The sequence below is a fragment of the Delphinapterus leucas genome, chromosome 7 (genome assembly GCF_059928025.1).
Source record: "Delphinapterus leucas isolate spDelLeu-1000000601 "Yukka" chromosome 7, BTC_Dleu_Yukka2, whole genome shotgun sequence".
NCBI lineage: Eukaryota > Metazoa > Chordata > Mammalia > Artiodactyla > Monodontidae > Delphinapterus > Delphinapterus leucas.
The window spans coordinates 2,865,059-2,887,296 of NC_143135.1; the positions used below are offsets into that span (position 1 = coordinate 2,865,059).

At 51.7% G+C, this 22,238-nt stretch overlaps 1 protein-coding gene across 1 annotated transcript in view; it reads left to right on the forward strand.

The window, feature by feature from the left end:
• The window catches only part of LOC111183624 (SH3 and multiple ankyrin repeat domains protein 2), a 276,054-nt gene that overhangs the window by 107,173 nt on the left and 146,643 nt on the right, over positions 1 to 22,238 (forward strand). The window contains exons 5-6 of the mRNA XM_089914214.1: positions 1,697 to 1,768; positions 3,776 to 3,884. Coding sequence (XP_089770340.1) covers positions 1,697 to 1,768; positions 3,776 to 3,884 — 181 coding nt within the window. The remainder of the gene's footprint in view (positions 1 to 1,696; positions 1,769 to 3,775; positions 3,885 to 22,238) is intronic.

Below are 22,238 nucleotides of genomic sequence, written 5' to 3' on the forward strand. Positions count from 1 at the left end.
GCTCTGTGATCCCCGTGCGACAGACAAGGAAACAGAGTCTGAGATGGGGCAGGTGTCCAGCCCAGTGACTCGGCTGCTAGCGAAACGGAGCAGGACCCTATGGGCCTTCCCTCCCCTCCGTGTCCTCCACCTGCCTTTTGTCTGTGGAAAAAGTTTAATCAAAGAATATGTTTGGGCTTCCCTGGTGGCGCAGTGGTTGAGAATCTGCCTGCCGATGCAGGGGACGTGGGTTCGTGCCCCGGTCCGGAAGGATCCCACGTGCTGTGGAGCGGCTGGGCCCGTGAGCCATGGCCGCTGAGCCTGCGCGTCCGGAGCGTGTGCTCCGCAACGGGAGAGGCCACAACAGTGAGAGGCCCGCGTACCGCAAAAAAAAAAAAAAAGAATATGTTTAATCAGAGAAGTGAGAGAATGCAGAAACAAAGGAAAACAGTCAAAGGACACCAAATAATAATAGTTTAGTCATTAAGCATAGTCAAGGACCTTTAGTTCCTCCTCAAGGGCTAGAGATAATATTCTGAGCCGTATCCTGTGAGCCGTCTTATAGATACTGAAACCCCTACCAGGTGGAAGCAGTTAAGTGCATGGTGACCAGACTGTAGCCATGACATAAGCTGCCACAATTCTGAGAATTGGCCTCAAAGAAATGGGAACAAACCAACCCTGGAACTGAGGCTAACAGGACCTAAAGCAATCAAGATGCCGCTGGTCAGAGCACCGATGACCAATTTCAAGATGACTGCCAGAGCTGACCGTGCCGTGTCTGCATGTAGCCCCCTCCCTCTGTCTACAAAAGCTCTAGCCCACTGATTGTCAGTGGGGCAGAGTTGGCCTTTGGACGGGAGTCCACCCTCCCTTGCCTCCAGGCTGCCAGCATCAACATAAGGCAAACTCTCCTTTCCACCAACCTGGCCTCTTTATTGGCTTTTGAGCGGCGAGCAGCCGGACCCCACTTTCCGTTACACTAGGGCGGTGGCGGGGTGGATTTGGAGCTGTGTCTCAGCTCAGAGTCCCAGTGACTCCCAAGCTGCCAGCCTGCTTCCCAAACCCGCCACAGTGCATGTACTGCAGAGGCAGCCAGGGCACCCAGGAGAAGGAACAGGGCATCGGGTGAAAGGCGCTGGGGATTCGGAAGCAGCCTGCGGCCCCAGTGCACCCTCCCGGGCGCCATCACTCTACCTGAGCCAGGTAGACTTACTCAGCGAGCCCCTCTGTTTCCATGACGTCTCTGCCAGGTTAGAGGAGGTGCTGTGCCGCTTGAAGGAATGAGTCTGAGCCCCAGAGTCCCAGGTGGAGGTTGTGGGCTGAGGGCAGGTGGCTTTGCCAGGCTGGGGCTTTTGAGTGTGTTTAATAAAGGTTGACGATGTCGAAGACAGAGCCCGCGTGAGAAGCGGGTCCTGATTTGCTGCCATGCTGACGACGTAGAGGAGAGCAGAGCACATCAGGCTGAGTCTGGGTTGCTCTCATTTCTTTTTGTGACTTTCCAGCCAAAACGGCGGCAGCATCTCCGCAGAAGTTACCCTTACGCTGTCGTAGGCTCTGTGGTGCGAACGCAAGTAGTTTATTTAACACAAAAGGGTTTGCTAGGGAGCCCCCGCCCTGGGTGAAATACCCACGGACAAGGCAGGTGTTTCCTCTGAACGGCTGCGTGAAATATTTACCTGGTTTTCTTTTTTTCCTGTTTGTGTGTCTGTGCCAGTTTCGCTACAAGAAGCGGGTGTATAGACAATCCAATCTGGATGAGAAACAGTTGGCCAAGCTGCACACGAAGGTAAGCCAGGACTGGTTGTGCCGACCCTTGGTGTTCATTTCTGCGTCATCATCTCAGAGCTCAGGGGAGCTCTTGGGCAGAGGGTTCTTCTTCCTGTGAGATGGCTGAGGCTGCTGAGCCCCTGCTGCCGCCAGAGCCCTGTTAAACACCACCATCGTCTCCTCCCGTGTGACGCAAACGCGGTCGATGCCTGCACGTAAGGGAAATAATATCCCTGAGAGTGGAGATTGGGACCCTACTTTCTACTCACCTCCTCCCGGGTGTTTCTGGGAAGAGGGGTGGCCGCTCCCTCTGAGCCTTCGCTGCCGACATAGGGGACAACACTGAAGTAGGTGTCTGGTGCCGCCACTCTCGTGATTAAGGTGCTGTTTACATAAACTGCATGGAGGTAAGACGCACAAGGGAAGCAGGGGAGAAGGAGAGAGTTAAGGAAAGAGCTGTGGGCTGTGTTCCAGGCACACCTGCGCTCCGTCAGGGATGCTGTGCCTGTCCAGGGCGTGCAGGAGCTGGAGAGTGCGGTGAGCACCTCGCTCAGCACGGAAAAAGATGTGTGATACCCAAGGATGCTCTCAGATGCCCTCCTCCAGGTCCAGCCCCTCCCCGGAGAGCCTGGAGCGTCCCCTGCAGAGCACAGGGAGAGCCAGAGTCAGGACGGTGCCCGTTCAGCTTACCTAAGCCAGCCCTGATCTGCCCAGGTGAGCTCACCTGCAACCATGAGTCCACAGAGAGCGTCCCCAACCTCTGGGGTCCCCTTGCTTTGGTTTCATCCCTCCATTCATATCAGGATGGACCTGTGGATTTTCATCGTGTTCAGTGGGTTATAACCTGCCATTCTCATTGTTTATTTTTGTGCCCAAGTTGTCCGGATGTGGCCGGTGGCCCTTCTGCCTGGCTCTCCTCCCTCTGGCGCTGTCCCCACCATCCTTTGAGTGCTGACGACTTGCAGGCACAAGACGGTCAGGCTGCTCTTGCACTTTCCCTGCCCAGCCCTGGAATCTGCCCACACAGGGGTATTTAGATCCAAGTCTGGTCTGGGCACTTTGGGTTTTTTTGATTACTCTCTAATGTGTACATGAAAATGTGTTTGTGCATTTAAAATAATGTCGATTAGTAAATAGCAATGAAGGTGTTCAGTGAAACCAAGTGTATCCTGTGTCCTTGAGCATTTGTTAATGTTTAGTCCCAGAATGTACAGAAAGCATCCAGGTGGAGATCCGCGGGCTGAAGGGTCCAGGGGTTGGTTTCAGGGTGACTGGGGAGGGGTGTGGAGTGCGGGTGGAGAACTGGGCCAGTGAGAGCATTAGATTCATCTGACAGAGGCATCTCAGATACTGTGATTACCATCAAATAGCCCAGGCTATCTGCTAGATGGACAGAAAATTATTATTTTCCTTGCAGTTGAGTCTGGGCAACCTGGTCAGTGTTGAGCCCCTGGTCATTTTGGTCTCACGAGGAGTGACTGAGTCCCTCACCTTGAATCGCTCGGTGACCCAAGCATCCCTGTGTCCACCTGCAGGTCACGGGATTAGCCACAAGCGGGTTAAGCTGAGTGAGCAGTGCCCTTCTGCTCTCCGTAGCAGCCACCGCTTTAGAGATTAGGAAACACAAATACCAATCCTTGGGCCTCGCTCAAAAGAGGATGGGGTCAGAAGACCTGGGGTGCACCCTGGAAAGTGTAGTTTTTCAAAGTGGTTCAGGTGGCTCATCCTTTTGAAAGTGAAAGAACATCCTGTGACTCTCGGCAAGCACAGAGGTCGGTGGGGGATTTCTAGAACATTCATCCAGGACAGGCCAATTGCGTTTGCCATGTGCTGGGCTCCGGGCTTGGCCCCAGGGTTCCAGATGCAGAAGGATGCTGCCTGGTGAGCCTGGGGACTGCAGCGGTGCCCCATCAAGGGGCAGCTCTCCTCCCTGCAAAGGCGGCCAGCCAGGGTGCACCCCGCAAGGAGCCTTCCTGTGGCCTGAAGAGACGTTTCTCTGTAAGACCAATTTTGCTTTTCTCTTCAGACCAACCTGAAAAAATGCATGGATTACATCCAGCATCGTTCGGTGGAGAAGGTCGTCAAGATGCTGGAACGAGGCCTGGATCCGAATTTCCATGACCTGGAGACGGGAGGTAGGGGCTGGTTGGAGACACTTGAGGAAACCCCGCTGGAACGTGGGTTCGGGGAGGAAGGGTGATTCTGTCGTTCGGATTACACGTGCATAGGCAGCATCACGCTTTGCTTGGTTTTAAAAGTGCTTTCTCCCTCCTCCGGGAGCCTGTGTTAGCGGCATGGAATCGCCAGCATCCGGGAGGTGCCTGGCGAGTGGTAGGTGCTCAGTACGTACCTGAGCTGGAGGAGAGAATGAGTGAATGAATGAATGACAACGCAGAACAGCCGTCTCATGCCAGCCCTGGGAGACGCACATGCACCCGCATGTGCCTAGCGCCCCCTGCTGGAAACCAAGTCCCTGCGCGTGGGACCTCAGATCACGCGTGGGATAAAACGGTACAGGGCTCTCATCCTCCACCCCGCTGACATAGGGGCCGGAGGATCCTTTCTGTTTCTTACCAGTTCCAAATGGGCATTGACTTTTGTTTAATCTTATCTCTTCTCTTTTTGTTTCCAGTTTTATGGAAATACAGTTGACGCAAAACATTGTATTAATTTTCGGCGTACAATGTAACGATTTGGTATATGGATATACTGGGAAATGATCAGCACGATATGTTTCGTGAACATCCGTCGCCACTCATAGTTACACATTTTTTTTATGATGAGAACTTTTAGGATCTACTCTCTTAGCCACTTTTAAATATACAACACAGTATTATTAACCGCAGTCGCCATGCTGTGCACAACATCCCCAGGACTTACTTATCTCATAACTGGAAGCTTGGACCTTTTGAACGCCTCCACCCATTCCACCCACCCCACCTCCTACCTCTGGTGACCACCAGTCTTTTTCTCTGGGTTCAGTTGTTTTAGATTCCACGTGTAAGCGAGATCATACAGATTTGTCTTTCTCCATCTGACTTATTTCACATAGCATTATGCCCTCAAGGTCCATCCAGGTTCTTGCAAATGGCGGGATTTCTTTCTTTTTCATGGATGAATGATGCTCCATGGTGGGGCTGGACAGTCCTTTATGCTGGGGGCTGTGCTGTGCACTGTAGGATGTGTACGGCATCCCTGACCTTCACCCACAAATGCCAGTAACACCCCCGAGTTGTGGCCGCCAAAGATGCCCCCAGACATTGCACAGTGTGCCCTGGCGGGGGGGGGGAGGCACCGTCATCCCAGGTGAGAGCCCTGTGCCCGGGGGACACGTGAACTCGACCAGCTGAGGTGAGGCTGCCGTGAGAGCCGAGAGCAGCTCAGGTGAGGGTCTCCATGGCAACTTGGAGCGTTCATCCGGGCAAGCGGGTGGTGCTTAGCAGAGAGCGTTTATCTTGGACTCAGCGAGCGGGGCCTCCCTCCCCCTCTCCTCTTGGGCTGGGCCGGTCCTCCCTGTGCCAGTGTCACGTATATGTGTCCCACCTCACAGTTGCTGAACCCACAACAGGTGCGTCAGCTGAAGGAGGGAGCTTTCTCGTCACTTGTGGGGACTCCAAAGCTGGGGCAGGACCTGCACCCGTGCTCCTGCAGCCGTGCACGTCCCCATCCGCACACAGGTGGCCGTGCTGTAATCACGGTCGACTCCTGTCTCCTAAATTTAACTGAGCAACGTGAGAACAGGGCTGCTGGCTTATCGGTGACACAGCTTCAATGCCCAAGATGCCAGGGGACAGGACATGCTTGGATGGGGACAGGAGAGCACAGGCCTGGAGGGGGGACGAGCGCAGAGGCCTGGCTGAAGGTGAGGAGGGTACCAGCCCAGGCAGACACTTGGTGAGACAGGAGGCTGGGGGTCTGTGCGCCGGGAGCTGGGGCGGGGTGACGTGGGCAAGCGGGCTCCTGATCAGGCATCCTGATGGGTGGATGGAGCACAAGGCAGAGGTGGGCCCTGCCGTACCTTCGTGGGGCTGACCTTCTAAGGTCAGGAGTGATGGGGCAAGACCCCAGGGGTGGGGAGAAGGGCCTGTAGCAGGTGGTGGGTCAGGGGGCACGGGCGTCTGCGGAGAGTCTGGACGGGGAACGGGGCAGCTGTAGGGTTGGATGTTCGGTCTGTGGGGGAAGCAGGTATGGGGCCAGCGGCAGGGGCTCTGCTTCCTTGGGGGTGTGTGTGTAGCTGAGCAGAGGGTCTGAGCACCAGGGCGGGGTGGGCACACGGTGAGCACGTGCTGGTTCTGGCCCCGTGGTCAGCGGATGGCTCCTCTGTGCCCTGTCACCTAGGCTGGCTCCCAGCCCGTTGGGCGGGGGGTGGGTGGGTACCGTCCATCGCTGCAGTGTAGCTCCCAGCACTTGGGCTCAGACCACACATGGGCCTGTGGATTCCTGAGCATGGACATGAGCCTTCAGGGACAGTGGCAGAGCTGAGCCAGGCCTGGGGTCTGTGGTCCTCGGGCAGCTTCCGGCCTGGGCTCCCGCTGGCCTGGCCGCATCCGTGGCTGTTTCCCGATGATTCCCCGGGCTGGACACCGCCCCTCCTGCTCCCCCCTCCCCATCATGAAGCAGGCCTGCTTCACTGGCGGTGGTGTCGCTGGATTCCAAGAGTTTGGATCGACTGTTATTCCAGAGCCGACCCTAACTGAGCTTCTAAAAGCACATCAGCACAGACCCTAGATTATTTCAAAACGGGGGTCAGCGGTCATTTCTCCTGGCCCCGCCTGTAGTTAGAAACGCTGTCCTGGTGGCGGTGGATGGCGTCATCGTCAGAGCAGATGCAGTGGAGCCTCGGGGACCCGGGAAGGAGAGAGACGGAGGCAGCATGTCATCTACTCTCCTCAGAACTGGGATAGACTCGACCCGGGAGCAGCAACCTGTGGAGAAAGTGGCATGGGGTGAAATGAACGCTGGGATTTCCTGAACTATCCCCGTGACCACGGCCTCTGGGCTCACTGATCAGGAAGAACGAACTCTGAGAAAAGAAACGGAAACCTGTTTTCCCCTGAAATCCGTGCAAACTGGCACCTGACAAAGCACAGAATTCAGGGCAGGTGTTCCAGCGAAGGCTGAGACCAGGCTCCGACCCCATCCGACTGGGGACCAGCAGTGGGACGCTCGCCTCCCAGGCAGGCAGTTCTTGTACAGGACTTCCTGGATCTCAGCCAATAGCTAACAGTCATCAGAAGGTTTTGGTTGGATTCTGTTTTTTTTGGAGGTGGGGGTCTGGGCAGATCAATGATCAATTATTATTTATTTTCAGTTTTAACATTTAAAGCAGAATTACTGAACAACCCTCACACGGTGGCTGCCAAGTGGTAATTTTCTACATCAGCTTTATGTCTTATAGCTAATACTCTCTGTAAGGCGGAACTTTCCCTCCCCTCACCCCACTCCCATATTTTTGAAATTAGACTTCATTTTTTAGAGTAGTTTTAGGTTTACAGAAAATTGAATGGCAAGAGTAGGGGGTCCCGTATAACCAGCCACCCCCAGGCTCCCCGGCTACTGACATCTTGCATCAGTGTGGCCATTTTTACACTGATGACCCTACATTGATACATTATTATTAACTCAAGTCCACTTTTGTTTTCAGTCGGGGTATAGCTGTTTTACAGTGTTGTGTTAGTTTCTACTGTACAGCGAAGTGAAGCAGAGCTCCCTGTGCTCTACAGCAGGTTCTCATTATTTATCTGTTTTATACATATCAGTGTATATATGTCCATCCCCATCTCCCAGCTCATCCCACCCCTCCTTCCCCCCCTTGGTGTCCATACGTTTGTTCTCTACATCTGTGTCTCTATTTCTGCCCTGCAAACCAGTTCATCTGTACCGTTTTTCTAGATGCCACATATATGCGTTAATATATGATACTTGTTTTTCTGACCTAGAGACTGTCGTACAGAGTGAAGTAAGTCAGAAAGTGAAATCAAGTCCACTTTTACATTAGTGTTCGCTCAGTGCTGTACATTCCGTGGGTTTAGACAAATGTATGAGGACACACATCCACCATCATGCAGGCTAGTTTTCCTGCCCTGAAAATCCTCCGTGCTCTGCCTGTTCATCCCTCCCTCCCACTAACCCCCGGCAGCCACTGATCTTTTCACTGTCTCCATAGTTTGGCTTTTTCCAGGATGTCATATGGTTGGAATCACATAGTGTGTGGCCTTTTCAGATTGCCTTCTTTCACTTACAAATATGCACTTCTGTTTCCTCCCTGATTTTCATGGTTTGATAGCTCATTTTTTATATTGAAGTAGAGTTGATTTACAGTGTTAAACCAGTCTCTGCTATACAGCAAAGTGATTCAGTTATACACAGAGACTTTCTATTTTTATATTCTTTTCCATTATGGTTTATCCCAGGAGGTTGGATATAGTTCCCTGTGCTCTACAGTAGGACCTTGTTGTCTAGCCATCCTGTATATAATAGTTTACGTCTGCAAATCCCACACTCCCAGTCTTTCCCTCCCACATTTCTTTCTAGTTCCAAAGATTATTCCATTGTGTGGATGGACCACGGTTTATTTATCCATCCACCTACTGAGGTGCATCTTGGCGGCTTCCAGATTTTGGTGATTATGCTTAAAGTTGCTATAAACCTCCGTGCGGGGTTCTGTGTGGACAAAATTGACGGTGATCAAACATGGTGGGTTTTTTCTTTAAGACAAAGGAATACTTACAACAAGCAAAAAAGGTAAAGGAGGTAGTGAATACGGAAAGTTCTGAACCGGAAGCTGAGGGTGGACCTGAGATTCTGCTGCAGGTCAGCGCCTCGTCCGGCATCACTGCTCCACTCTCCACACCTAGAGAATTTTCACTCACATCCCCAGCTGAGAAGCAGACTGTCCTGGGAAAATGGGGACCAAGGGCAACACGTGAAATGAGAAAAGCGAACAATGGGGTGGACATTCTTGGAAACAATCTAAGTCATGGGCAGTTCCCTGGACAAGGGCGTATAGTGACCCAGTTACAAACGGAGAAAATACCAGGAGAGGATGTAACACTGGCTCCACCGAGAGGCCAGCGCCTTAACGTCTGGGGGACAAGCACACGACTTCCCTCTCGCGTCTGTCCGCTCCACAGGGTGGCGGTCCCCGCGGGGTGGGGACGTGTGAGCATTGGGTGAGGAGCATGTGAAGTGTCCCCGTGTGGAGCGGCTCATGCTTGGTGGGGTCTCCAGAACGTGCCTCTCATGTCAGTGGCACAACGGAAACTCAGTACATGTTGTTTTCTCCTGGCTGTGGACCCAGAGGGAGGAAAACGGGGTTGATTTGGTGGCCGCCCCCAGGTGATAGGCGGTGTGACCAACTTGTCCCAGTTTTCTAGGGACAGCTCTGGTTTTCACACTGAGGGTCCCCGTCTGGGAAGCCCCTTGGTCCCGGACACGCTGGCACCCTAGGCCCATCGCCTGAGAAGTGATGGGGGGCACTTCATAGTGAGAGCCGAGGTTAAACAAGAACCTCCTGGGGCCTGATGATGTGCGCAGGGCGTGGTAGGCCTGTCTCCCTCTGTCCTCGGGCTCCCACGAAGCAGGGCTTCTGTGAGGCCAGCATCCCTGGAGGAGCGGGGGCTCTGAGAGCAGAGGCCGGGCGCCAGGTTGCCTCGAGGCGGGGGTTGGGGGGCAGAGGCCGGCTTGCTTGCCCTTGCTTTCCAGGCTTTCACCCGGGGTGGAAGGGAAGCGGGGTCGGCTGCGGGCCCCCTTCTCCCGTGCCGTGGCTGCTGGGATGTGGCCGAGGCCGTGGCGGACACAGAGGGTCCGGGACTGGAGAGCCTGTGGTTGCCAAGCTCCTGGATGGAGTCTCCTGCTGCAGTGCCAGGCCAGCCCAAGGGGGGAAGAGCCGCCCCCATCCCCCTTACTCCAGACACTGCCCTGCTGTCCTCAGCGGCTCTGCCAGCCCCAGGCTGTACCTGTGTCCTAGCAGCTCCACCCGGAGTTCTGTGACTTTCTTAAAAGCCCCCTGGTAATTGGCAGAATCTGGCTGAGAACCAGACTTCACGTCCCAAGCGGAGAGCTGAAAGCAGCTTCCTTCCTAAGTGCAGGCAGTGCCATGATGCTCACGCCTGAGCTGCATCCCTGCACTCGGGCTGCGTGGTTCTCAGGCGCCCCTGGGCTGAGCTCGGGAACCCGAGTGGGGCGAAGCATCACTTCTGGACTGAGGGACGCACAGAAGATAATTAAATCCTGGAGAAATGACCTGTCAATGAAAACAAAGCAGGCTGTGTTATTCAGACCTTCTAGTACCTTTTCTGATGGAAATTTGGTCAGGTAACGATGCCAGTAGCAGAAAGAAGTAGACTGTCTGCCAGGCTCATCTCCTGTTTCAGCTGGAACCTCTGGGACGAGATGGATGGTGTTTCGAGCCCTGAAAGGGAGCTAAAACTAACAACTCGAGCAAAACTTCGGGCTTCTGTCTTGCACTGTCTTCCCAAACTTGAAAGAAGTCCACAGGCACAACAGAGGCAGGGCTGTAATAAAGCTAGAAACGTCTCTCAGCCCTTGAAGCAGGTCGATGAGAAGCAGAAATTGAGTACGCGTTGGTGGGGCTGTTCTTGCAGATCCCCTGTGGTGAGTCGCGGCTTCGTTTCCGAGATGCAGTGACTCCGTCAGCTTCCAGGCGGTAATAGTGCAGCAGCTCGTCATCCAGGCCGAGATGTGCCTGTTTCTGCCACACGCCCCCGCAGCCGGGCTCCCGGGGAGCCCCCTGACCAGCTCCCGCACGGCCCAACTAGAAGGCTTCTCGGGCACTGGATTGCTCTCTACTGATGGCGCTCCTTTGGTCCAGATCCTACAGTCTCATTGTAGCCCCTGAGCGAGTCCCTGTGTGAAATTCCCCAGGAATAGCACCTCGGGGACACAGCCCTGGGACCTCGTAAGCACCAGTCTGCAGGGGGCCCAAGACGCACGGAGTACCCAGTGCCAGTGGAGTTAGATTGAGGGCTGCCGAGCCAGTGACCCCGAAGACGTCTGGGTGCATTTGGCTTGTTGGGTGCAGTTTCTGGTACAGAGAGGCCTGTTTTTAAGTGAGAGCTCCAAACAGCATATTCGATCATTGACGACTTTTTCTTATGTGTAATCTGCCATGTTTCAGAAAGGATCATAGGTGACGCATACAGGTGCGTGTGGTCCAGGAAGATGCAACGCATTAACTGAGAACTTGAGGTAGCAGGGAAAAGGGCGGTGATGTGGCGGCAGAGACGGGGCCCCCGGGGGTGAGCCTTGGCTTTGGGGACGGTGGCAGAGCCGGCCGGAGGGCGAGGGGGATGTCAGGTGACCCATGACAGGCACACACAGCCTTAGGTAGGTGGTGTCCCCAGGGGGCCACGTGGGGACAGCCAACAGCAGCATTTTTACATGAAATCGTCAGCCGAAACATGAACCTTGGGGTGCGTTTTTTCACAGCTCTTTTGAATGATTACTTTACAGCAGTTTTAGACTTACAGGATGTGTCCCCCTCCATGCCCCACACTCATTTTTCCCCGTCACCGTCTTACGTGAGTAGCGTACGTTCGTTATGATTAATGAACCAATATTGATGTGTTATAATTAACTCACGCCCATGCTTTCGTTCGTAGTTACTGAAGGTCCGTCTTCTGTTCCAGGATCCCTCATGACAGGTAGCCCTCCCGTCTCCGTAGGCCCCTCTTGGCTGTGACAGTTTCTAGGGCTTTCCTTGCTTTTGATGACCTTGGCAGTTTTGGGAGCTGGTGCGGTGTTCTGTAGCACATCCCTCTGCTGAGGCTTGTCTCAAGTTTAGGTCATGATTAGATGGGGGTCATATGTAGGTTTGGGAAGAAGGCTGCAGGGGCAGATGCCCTTCTCATCGCGCCGTATCGAGGGCACACCTCTCACTGTGGTGTGGACCTTGCTCCCCTGGCTGAGACGTGCTTCTCAGGCTTCCCACTGTAGTTAACTCTTTTCCCCTCTTTATGGACTGTCCTCTTCGGAAGGAAGTCACTAAACCCAGCCCACACTTAAAGATGAGCAGTTCCGTTCCACCTCCTGGACGGCAGTGTAGCTCCATAAATTACTTGGAATTCTTCTGCAGAGGAAAGAATTCATTTATTTATGTAGTTATTTTTATCAGCGTGGACTCATGGATATTTAATTTATACCTTGCGTTATAATACAGGGCTACTTGACATATTTTGTTGTTCAGATGGCTCCAGCTTCGGCCATTGGGAGCTCTTTCATTTGGCTACTGTGTCTTTTTTTTTTAATAGAAGTGTTACTTCTTTTTTAAAAAAAAATTATTTATTTATTATTTGTTTACTTATTTATTTTCGCTGCACCAGCTCTTAGTTGCAGCATGGGGGATCCTCACTGCAGCATGTGGACTTCTTAGTTGCGGCATGCATGTGGGATCCAGTTCCCCGACCAGGGATCGAACCTGGGCCCCCTGCATTGGGAGCACGGAGTCTTACCCACCGGACCACCAGGGAAGTCCCACCTGTGTCCTTTTGACACGTACCCATCCATATGGATGATGATGGTGGTGGCGATGGTGATTTGACCACTGTCTTGCTTCCTGGCACCAGAAGGTGTTTCAGGCTCATTCTGTATGTTTCCTGCTCCAGTCCTAGAATCTGCCGTTCCTCCCAAGTGCCCTGGAAGAGTGGTCTTAGAAACCAACATCTGGGTGCTGGGTGTGCTCATTGCTACTGGGGAGTAGTTCCTTCTGAGCTCTCTCAGAGGAAAGAACAAGGAGATACATGTGTGTACCAATCTATAAATGCTTCTATGTGTAACCACCTGCATCTGTATTAAGCGAAACATGAGTTCATACTGACCTCCCCAATCCGAATCCATTACCAGGGGGATCATTCTCTCCTCTCCTTGCTTTTCTGTGACCTCCCACGCAGACAGTGAGAAGCCTGGCTTCCACTTTCTGCCGTCTGTGTATTTAATTGCTCAATTCCAGGGCACCTGTCTAGTGGTTTCTAGATTGTTGACCTGCACCCCACAGTGGAAAGCAGCTTTATCAACTAGAGAACCGTGCTTGCGTGAAGTTCTTTTGCCTTTTGTCTTTCAGACTCTGCTCATTCCCACAGTTACATAGGTCAGCACTTTATTCCCCCACCTCCTCCAGTGGGGTTGTTTCTAACGTTTTTAATACAATTAGACTCTTTTGTCACATTCTGCATTCTGTCCTGGGATCCCACATCTCCTGAATGAACTTCTGAGCTTTATTTTAAAAATTTGCATACACTAAGCTTCACTCTTTGTGCTGTAGAGTTCCATTACAGTGTCATACAGAACAGTTTTGCAACTTTTAAAAAAAATCCTGTGTGCCTTTTACCTATTCAATCCTGCCCCTCCCTGGAGCCCCTGGCAACCACTGATCTGTTTACCATCTCCATAGTTTTAAGTTTTCCAGAATATCATATCATTGGAATTATACAGTGTGTAGATTTTTCGGACTGGCTTCTTTCACTTAACCACATGCATTTAAGATTTAGCTGTATCTTTTTTTTTTTTTTTTTGCGGTACGCGGGCCTCTCACTGCTGTGGCCTCTCCCGTTGCGGAGCACAGGCTCCGGACGCGCAGGCGCAGCGGCCATGGCTCACGGGCGCAGCCGCTCCGCGGCACGTGGGATCTTCCCAGACCGGGGCACGAACCCGCGGCCCCTGCATCGGCAGGCGGGCTCTCAACCACTGCGCCACCAGGGAAGCCCCTAGCTGTATCTTTTTTATGACTTGATAGCACTTTTCCTTTTTAATCACTAGATAATCCACTGTATGGATGTCCTGGCTTTGTTTATCTGTTCACCTATTGAAGGGCTTCTTGGTTGCTTCCAGCTTTTGGTGAATATGGACAAAACTGCTGCAAACGCTTGTGTGTAGGCTGTGGTGTGGACATAAGTTTTCAGATCGGCTGTGTGAATACCAAGGGGTACAGTTGTTGGATCATACGGTAAAACATCTTTTAGTTTAGAAAGAGACTGCCAGACTGTCTTCCTAAGTGGCTGTACCATTTTTGCCTTCCTCCCAGCAATGATGAGAGTTCTCTGTTGTTGCTCTGCATCTTTGCCAGAAGTTGGGTTTGTCAGTGTTTTGGATTCTATCCACGCTAATAGGTGTGTAGTGGGATCTCATTGTTCTAGCCTTGAATGTTTACTTGCTCAAAATGTCCTATACTTTCCAAATTCTTGGTTTGATAGGTCCCATGTGTCTGCTTCAAACCACATTAGTACCAGTGTGTCTGTGTGTGTGTGTGTGTTTTTTTTGCCCAGGGCTTTAGTTGTAAGAAAATCACAGGCCACTGGGACTTCCCTGGTGGTGCAGTGGTTAAGAATCCGCCTGCCAACGCAAGGGACACGGGTTCGAGCCCTGGTCCGGGAAGATCCCACATGCCACGGAGCAGCTAAGCCCGTGTGCCACAACTACTGAGCCTGCGCTCTAGAGCCCCCGAGCCACAACTACTGAGCCCGCGTGCCACAACTACTGAAGCTTGCGTGCCTAGAGCCCGTGCTCCGCAACAAGAGAAGCCACCACAGTGAGAAGCCTGCGCACCACAACGAAGAGTAGCCCCCGCTCGCCGCAACGAGAGAAAGCCCAAGTGCAGCAATGAAGACCCGACACAGCCAAAAATAAATAAGTTAATTTAAAAAATGGTAATGCTTAAAAAAAAAAACAAAAACGAAGGAAAATCACAGGCCGTAGACCACTTCTCAGAGCTGCCCTCCTTGATTTTGCTATTGGAAGGACAAAAGTCACAACTTCTCACCCATGCCTTCTCCACAACCTGATGGACAAATGGGACCGCATGTCCCATTCCCCTCATGGTCCGCGCAGCCGACACCAACAAGCCCAGGACACCTGTCTGGGAGCAAGAACCATCCACTTTTAAAAAAATTGTATTGAAGTAGAGTTGACTTACACTGTTGTGTTAATTTTTGCTGTACAGCAGAGTGATTCAGTCATACCTGTATATATACGTATGTATGTATGTACCTTTTCATGTTCTTTTCCATGGTGGTTTATCACAGGATATTGGATATTGTTCCATGCGCTCTACAGCAGGACCTCGTGGTTTATCCGTCCTCTATATAATATCGATAGCTTGCATCTGCTGATCCCAAACTCCCGATACTTCTGCCCCCGCAGCCCCTCCCCCTTGGCAATCTCAAGTCTGAAGAACCATCCACTTTTAAACTGTTTGATCTCCAAGCAGTTGCTATGTGCATTCTACCTTCACAGGCCTAGTTCTATCTGACGTAATTCTATCAGGGGAACGGAGAACCTGCATGCACGGCTTTCCTGGTGCTGTTGGAAATTCTGCTCATCTGGGTCCAACAAGGCCAGATCTGATAACTCTTATGAAACTAGCCAGATCACCTCTTGGTAACAGAGATTTTTATCTGGAACACGAGGCCCTTGTTCTTTTCACCAAAATCTCTTCACCCTGCCTCCGTGCTTTTGTTCCCTATTGTCAAAGATTCCCCTCACAGAAAAGAGATTTGTGTCTGTTTCTCCCTGTCAGTCTCTGACCACAAATCTCGGCCTCGTGAACCCACTCGGGACTGTCTGCTCTGCAGCACATCTGAGCACCGAAGCCAGAGTCAGGGAGACCGTGAGGATGGATGGTCAGGACTGTTCCGTTTGTGGCAGGTAGTGGGAATGCAAGGATGGCTCCGCTGGCTTGTGGACCAACATGGGAGCCAGTCTCTGGAATGCTCGGGGGTGCTGACAGTTTGGGGGAAACCCACCATCGCCATCCACTCTGCTTAATGGCCTCAGAGGCCCGTGGGTCGTTTGGATGAGTCTCACATGCTGGCCTGGGAGCTCTTCACGGGAAAGTGTCCGCCCTCGAGAGCCATGACTGTTCAGAGGAAGATAACTGTAAATCTCCTTCTCTTTCATGGTCGGGGGTGGGTTATTAATCAAATATTCTGGTGGATAGGGATCCCTGTTTTAGCATACTGGAAGATTTTGTGATTTTTGCATGATTCACTCATAACGAGATAATGAACACTGAAACACTGAATGCAGATCCATGCCAGAGGTGCTGTTGTATCCAAACAGGTGCTGTCCATCCTGGTAGGTGGCTCCCAAGCCCACAGCCACCCACCCACCCCATTGTCTGTGATAACAGGGCAGTGAGTTACCCCCTCCTGTGCACCCTGTGACCCCGAGTGCCAGAGGTGGAGTGGAGCGCCTGGTTCTCACAGTCACGTGAGCATTTACGTGGCCCAGGCAGGTTGTGTGGTTGCTGTGGACAGGTGTCAGTCGGTGAGCTGGGATGATCGGAGAGCCTTAACCTACAAGACATTTTGGACTCACCTTCACCGTCCTTTCATCTTACAAAGAAGGCACAGATGATCCACTGGGGTAGAGCAGAAAACACCAAACGATCTATCTCCCCATTTAAAAACATTTTGTCTATGTGTATTCTGTAATTTATTTAATATATGAGTGCCATAGGGCGTGTATTTTTTATTTAAAAATTTTATTAAGGTATAATCGACGTACGATTAAAATTCAATTTTTGTAAGGCCTTGTTGAAACATATCATTAAATTCACCCATTTAGAGTGTGCAATTCAGTGGTCTTTAAAAACATATTCACAGGGTTGTGCACCATCACCACTGTCTAATTTTAGAACATTCTCATCACATCAAAAAGAACCCCAGTACCCACTAGCAGTGACCCCCCTTTTCCTCCCACTCCCCACACCCCCCAGCCCCTGGCAACCACTCATCTACTTCCTGTCTCTTTGGGTTTGCCTGTTCTGGACACTTTGTAGAAATGGAATCACACAATATGTGCCCTTTTGTGTCTCGTTTCTTTCACTCAACGTAATGTTTTCAGGGTTCATCCGTGTTGCGGCATGTGCCGGCGCTTCGTCCCTTTTGACGGCCGGGTAATATTCCACTGTATCTACTCCTTTTGTTTATCAGCTCATCAGTTGATGGACACTTGGAGTTGTTTCCACTTTTTGCCTGTTGTGACAATGCTGCTGTGATTATTCTTGTACAAATTGTGTGGACGTATGCTTTCCTGTCTCCCGGGTATATACCTGGCAGGGGGCAGGGAATTGCTGGGTCGTATAGTAGCTCCATGTTCAACCCTTTGAGGGGCTGCCAGATAGTTTTCCAAAGAAGCTGCACCATTTTACACCCCACCAGCAGTGGATGAGGGTTCCAGTTTCTCCACAACCTCATCAACATTTACTATTATCTTTTTTGTTTTTATTATAACCACCTTAGTGAGTATAAAGTCATATCTCATTGTGGCTTTATTTGCATTTCCCTAATGACCAGTGATATTGGCTGGTTATTCTTATCATGTGCTTATTAGCCATTTGTATATCTTTGGGGAAATGACTACTTGATCCTTTGCCCATATTTTGATATTATTGCCCGTATTTGTCTATTCTTGTTGAGTTGTAAGAGTTCTTTAGATATTCTGGGTACAGGTTCCTTATCAGATATATGATTTGCACGTATTGTCTCCCAGTCTGTGGGTTGTCTTTCCACTTTCTTGATAGCGTACTTCGATGCGGAAAAGTTTTTAATTTTGGTAACGTCGAATGGATCTATTTTTTCTTTTGTTGTTTGTTCTTTGGGTGTCATATCTAAAAAAATTGCCTAACCCAAGGTCACAAGGATTTAATCCTGAGTTCTCGTCTATGAGTTTTATAGTTTTAGCTTTTACATTTAGGTCTGTGATTCATTTTGATAAGTTTTGTATATGGTGTGAGGTAGAGCTCTGACTTCATTCCTTTGCATGTGGAAATCCAGTGGGCCCAGCACCACTTGTTTAAAAGACTGTTCTTTTTCCCATGGTCGTGTATGACTTATAAATAAAGGGATAAATCCGTATGGAGGACATAGCACCATTTTCCTTGGTTTGCTTGTTTATGGATCACATACGTGATAAAGTGGGAGAGCTGTGCCCTGGGTCCTTGTATCTCAGACTTGATGTCTATGAGTTACCTGGCAATCTTGTTAAAAGTCCGTTCTGATTGTGTAGACCTGGAGTGGGACCAGAGATTTTGTGTTTCTAACCAGTTCCTGGTCATGCCCACGTGCTGCTACCCATGGAGCACATTTGAATTAGCAGGTGTTTAGAGCAGAGGGTCTCAAACTCAGCTGCACGTTAAAAACCACTTTGGGAAGTTGTACGCATCCTAATACTTGGGTCATGCACCACACCGATTCAATTAGTGTCTGGGGGTTGGGAGCACGTGATGTCACCGTGCAGTCAAGTATGTGAAGCTGTCCTCTAGCAAAGTGCACCCCTTGGACCTCCAGGGTCACTCTCAGAGATGCAGATTCTCAGCCCTCCAGTCCTGTGGAAGCGTTTCTGGGAATGGAGCCAGTGTGCTTTGCATTAACCAGCTCTTTGGGTGATTCCCACACATGCCAAAGTCTGAGAACTGCTGTTCTAGGTAATGAGGAAGGAATCCCCGAATCCTGCCTTTCCTCTCGCGGGTCCTTGGGAATTTTGAGGTGTGGCTGAGGTCCCTGTGGGGTTCAAGGCTTCTGTCAATGTCACCGGCTGAGCCCAGACTCGAACTTGAAGGTTCCGGCCCCAAGGCCAGGCTTTTCCCACCTGTGTCGTTTTGCATGAGGCAAATGGGTACAGGGAATGGGGTGGGTGAAATCTCTCCATTAGGAATAATTCAGTAATGGGTCTTATATTCAGCAATGGGTTAATTATTTACAAAGATAAATTGAGTGCACTGTTTGTGCTCCCTCGGACAACCTTGAGATCAAATATTAATCTTGTGTTGCTTTGTTCAACTCATTTTTATCCGTCTGTGTGCATGTATGCATCTCTGTCTGTGTATCCATCTATCTGCCCTTCCTTTACCCATCCCTCCCTCCTTCCCTCCCTCCCTCTCTCTCCCTCCCTCACATCTACCCACCCACCCGTCCACCTACCTATCTACCTGTCTGTGTATCCATCTGTCTTATAATAGCTCGAGGAGATATGCCTGGTTCCCCCTGCCCCGGGACAGCCACCATCCCCAGCACAGGGCAGAGCACTTAGTAGACCTGTGAATGCATATTTCACTTGGTCTGCATCCTGGGGGCACCAAGACCATCTCTTGCTGAGAAAAGAAAGACAGTCACGAGGGGCTGTGCCTGTCCAGGGGGAGGGGGAGGGGGAGGGGGAGGGGGAGAATAAGCATTGGCTTCACAGTTTATTTTAGAATCACTTTTATGATTATAATATAATAAAGGCTTTTAAAAATACAGGAAAAAAAACGTAATGAAGAAAATAAAGCCCATCTCTAGCTGAATCCCCTGGACAGACTCTGACTGTGGGCTGGGCACTGTTCCAGCATCAGACGTTGACATTCGATCCTCACAGAGCCCCACGGAGTGCAGGTCCTGCTTTTACCCTGACCATATAGGTGTGGAAACAGGCCCAGAGAGTTTGGGACACCTGCTGGAAGCCACCCAGCCTTTCGGGAGCAGAGCTGGGCTGTGCCGGCTCTGCGGGAGTTTCTCACCAGGCTCTGGTCCCCGGGTCCTTCTGAGGCCCCCGGATGCACCCCTGCACCCAGGCTGGTACGCACTCCCAGCTGCAGGGGTCGGCGGCTGTCCTGTGCCTGCACAGTCTCCTGCCCGGGTCTCCCCCGACACCCAGACAGACCGCAAGCCGTGGAGCTGGCGCCCTGTTGCCGTGCTCGTAGGCGCCTCCCTCCTCGTGCCCACCTGAAAACCTCCCCTTCGAAGCACGACCTGGTCATTCCCGGAGCCAATGCCAGCAGCCAGTCTCTAGGTTGGAGGCAGTTCTGCCTTCAGAGTCATCTCCAAAGATGAGAGACCTCGGTCCCCTGATGAGGTTATATTTGCGGAGGTTCCTGTGTATTTTTTTTTAACTTAGAAAATTTCGAAATGCAAAACCAGAAAAAATTCCAAAGCACTACGGTGCCGTGGAACTGCCGCTCCCAAGTGCATTGGAGGAGGGGTCCCGTGTGACCCGGTTATACGGGCAGTATGGCAGCTGACTGACGAGCATCTTCTTGGTGGTCCCATCCGCCCATGTGGGGTCTCAATGGACGCCCCCTTCCTGAACCTTCCTGAACGTGAGGTCTAATCTGGGGCCCCCCCTGACCTCGCCAGCGTGGGTCGTGGCCGGGTGTGAACGTGGCAGGTCTGCAGTGTCATTCAAGGAGGGTCTCTGGAACCCTCGAGATGCTGCCACGTGCCACTCGATGTGCCTGGATGGCGTCCATGGGCTGGAGGTCCCAGCTCGTACAGGAGACGGCACAGCCACCGACGGGTGTCTAGTTCTCTCCACCTGCTTACGTGCCCGGTGCTGTCTGCGCAGCCGGGCCACAGGGGTCTGTGATTTGGAATTTTACCATTTGCCAGTGCCTCCCTCTGAGACAGTGTCCTCATTGTAAAATGACCTTGACGCTGTCAGCTATGAAAATAGTGCCGTATAAACAACAAAAAAAATCTCCTTTGGACCGCCTAGCTTTTCCGTTGGCCACGTGCAGACAGCCAAATAAGAAAGAAAAGCCCGAATCGTTTGGAAGGTTGACCTTGCCCTAGGTGCCATCATCCCGAATGCCAGCGCAAACCTGGGAGCTGCTCTAAGAGACTTGGCTTTGGAGGGTAGTTGCTGGCAGCTCCCGACAGCCCCGTCCTTTACGCCCTTCCCAGATCACCCCTCGCCCACCGCCCTCCTGTGATGTCTTTTCCCTGCAAGGAACCCAGACCCTCAGATGCTGCTGTCTCTCTCTGAGTGTGCTTCTCTCTGCACGTCTGCCCCGTTTCCACATCTCTACCCCCGTTTCCCAGATGGTCTGGATTCCCAAACACCCCTCACCACATCACGCTCTCCTTGCCTTGCGCATGATTTCTATGAGGGCACATTCCCACTGTCACCAGCGTCCCCTAGCTGTCCCAGAAAACACTTATTTTTATTTTTTATTAATTAATTTTATTATTTAGGCTGCGCCGGGTCTTCGTTGCAGCACGTGGGCTTCTCCAGTTGTGGCGTGTGGGTTCTAGAGCATGCGGGCTCAGTAGTTGCGGCATGCAAACTCTTAGTTGCGGTATGTGGGATCTTAGTTTCCTGACCAGGGGTCGAATCCGGGCCCCCTGCATTGGGAGCGCAGAGTCTTAACCACTGGACTACTGGGGAAGTCCCAAAACTCCTAATTTTCAAAAACCCCCGCGTGAGAAGGTGCCTCTCGTAGGTCCGCAGCAGGGATGTGTCAGTGGCATTCGTGACCATCATACCACTTCCCTCGGGAGAGAATGCATAAGTTGCACTTTACACATGCTCTAGGGCGCATCTACACGCTACAGATGAGTTTCAAGGAGCGGGATAAGCCCACGAGACTCACCACAAAAAATCAAGGTACAGAGGGATTCCAATGGTGAATTTTAAGAGCCCTCCAAACAATACCCATTTATGGATAAATAAATGTTGTAACTGAAAATAGATGGGAGTCGTCAATCTAGATTTGTGATGAAGTTGCCTTTTCTGGGGATGGAGGGTGATGTGCTGATGTGTCAGTGACAGGCGGCTAGAAGGGCATTCCACCCCATGGAAGATGCCCCAGTCCTTTTACTCTCAAAACGTGCTTGAGGACAGAACGATTCCTTATTAACTATTAGCGTTTTGGGCCACGGGAACATGCACGTTGTCGTGTTACTCTTTGCACTTTTCTGTAACGTAAGAGCCTTTCAAATTAACCACATCAGAGTCATGCACTCTGCTTGGCGGTGGCGATGACGGGCACGTGAGGGTCACTGAGGAGAGACGTCTGTTGACAGAGACTGACATCCTCGGCCATGGCCACCTGCAGACTGGTCCACCTGCACGGGGTGTGGGAGCCCCTTCCTGACCCTCGTCACCGCAAAGGCGGGCTTCAGCCTTTGGTCCCCTGAACTTCTGCCCCACTTTGTATGTTGGTCCTTCCTTGCGTTGGTCCGGTCCCATCATGATGACTGTTGGGGTCTCTCTGCTCTCCCAGATGGAGACCCCTGCAGGGCACGACCCTATGTCTTGCTCACTTGTTTCCCTGCAGCTCAGTCCCTGGCATCTACCAAGATACCCGTAGATGCTGTGAAGTTGAAATGAAGAAAGGCGGGCATCTGCCTTTCCAGTCTTTAGCTGCAGCCCTGACTGACCCCTCCTCCTACAGGGCAGCGTCGGCTGGGGCTGCGGGATTCTGTGTACCGAGGGCAGAGGCAGTCGGGGCAGCTTCTCAAATTCAGAGCCCACAAGGCGATGATGTGCAACCCTGCCTCTGCCCCCGTTTTGATTTGCCCGTTACCCCGAGAGTCACCGCCATTGTCACTAGGGTTGCCAGAGCCATGCTAAGTGCACGGACGTTTGGGGTCGGCAGGTGGGTGGGAGCCGTGATGCCCTGGCGGGTCAGTTTGTCAAGCTCACTTTGGGACGTTTGAACTTGGTTAACGGGGTCATGTGACTTGGCAGCTTTGCCCCAAGTGCCGGTTCTGACG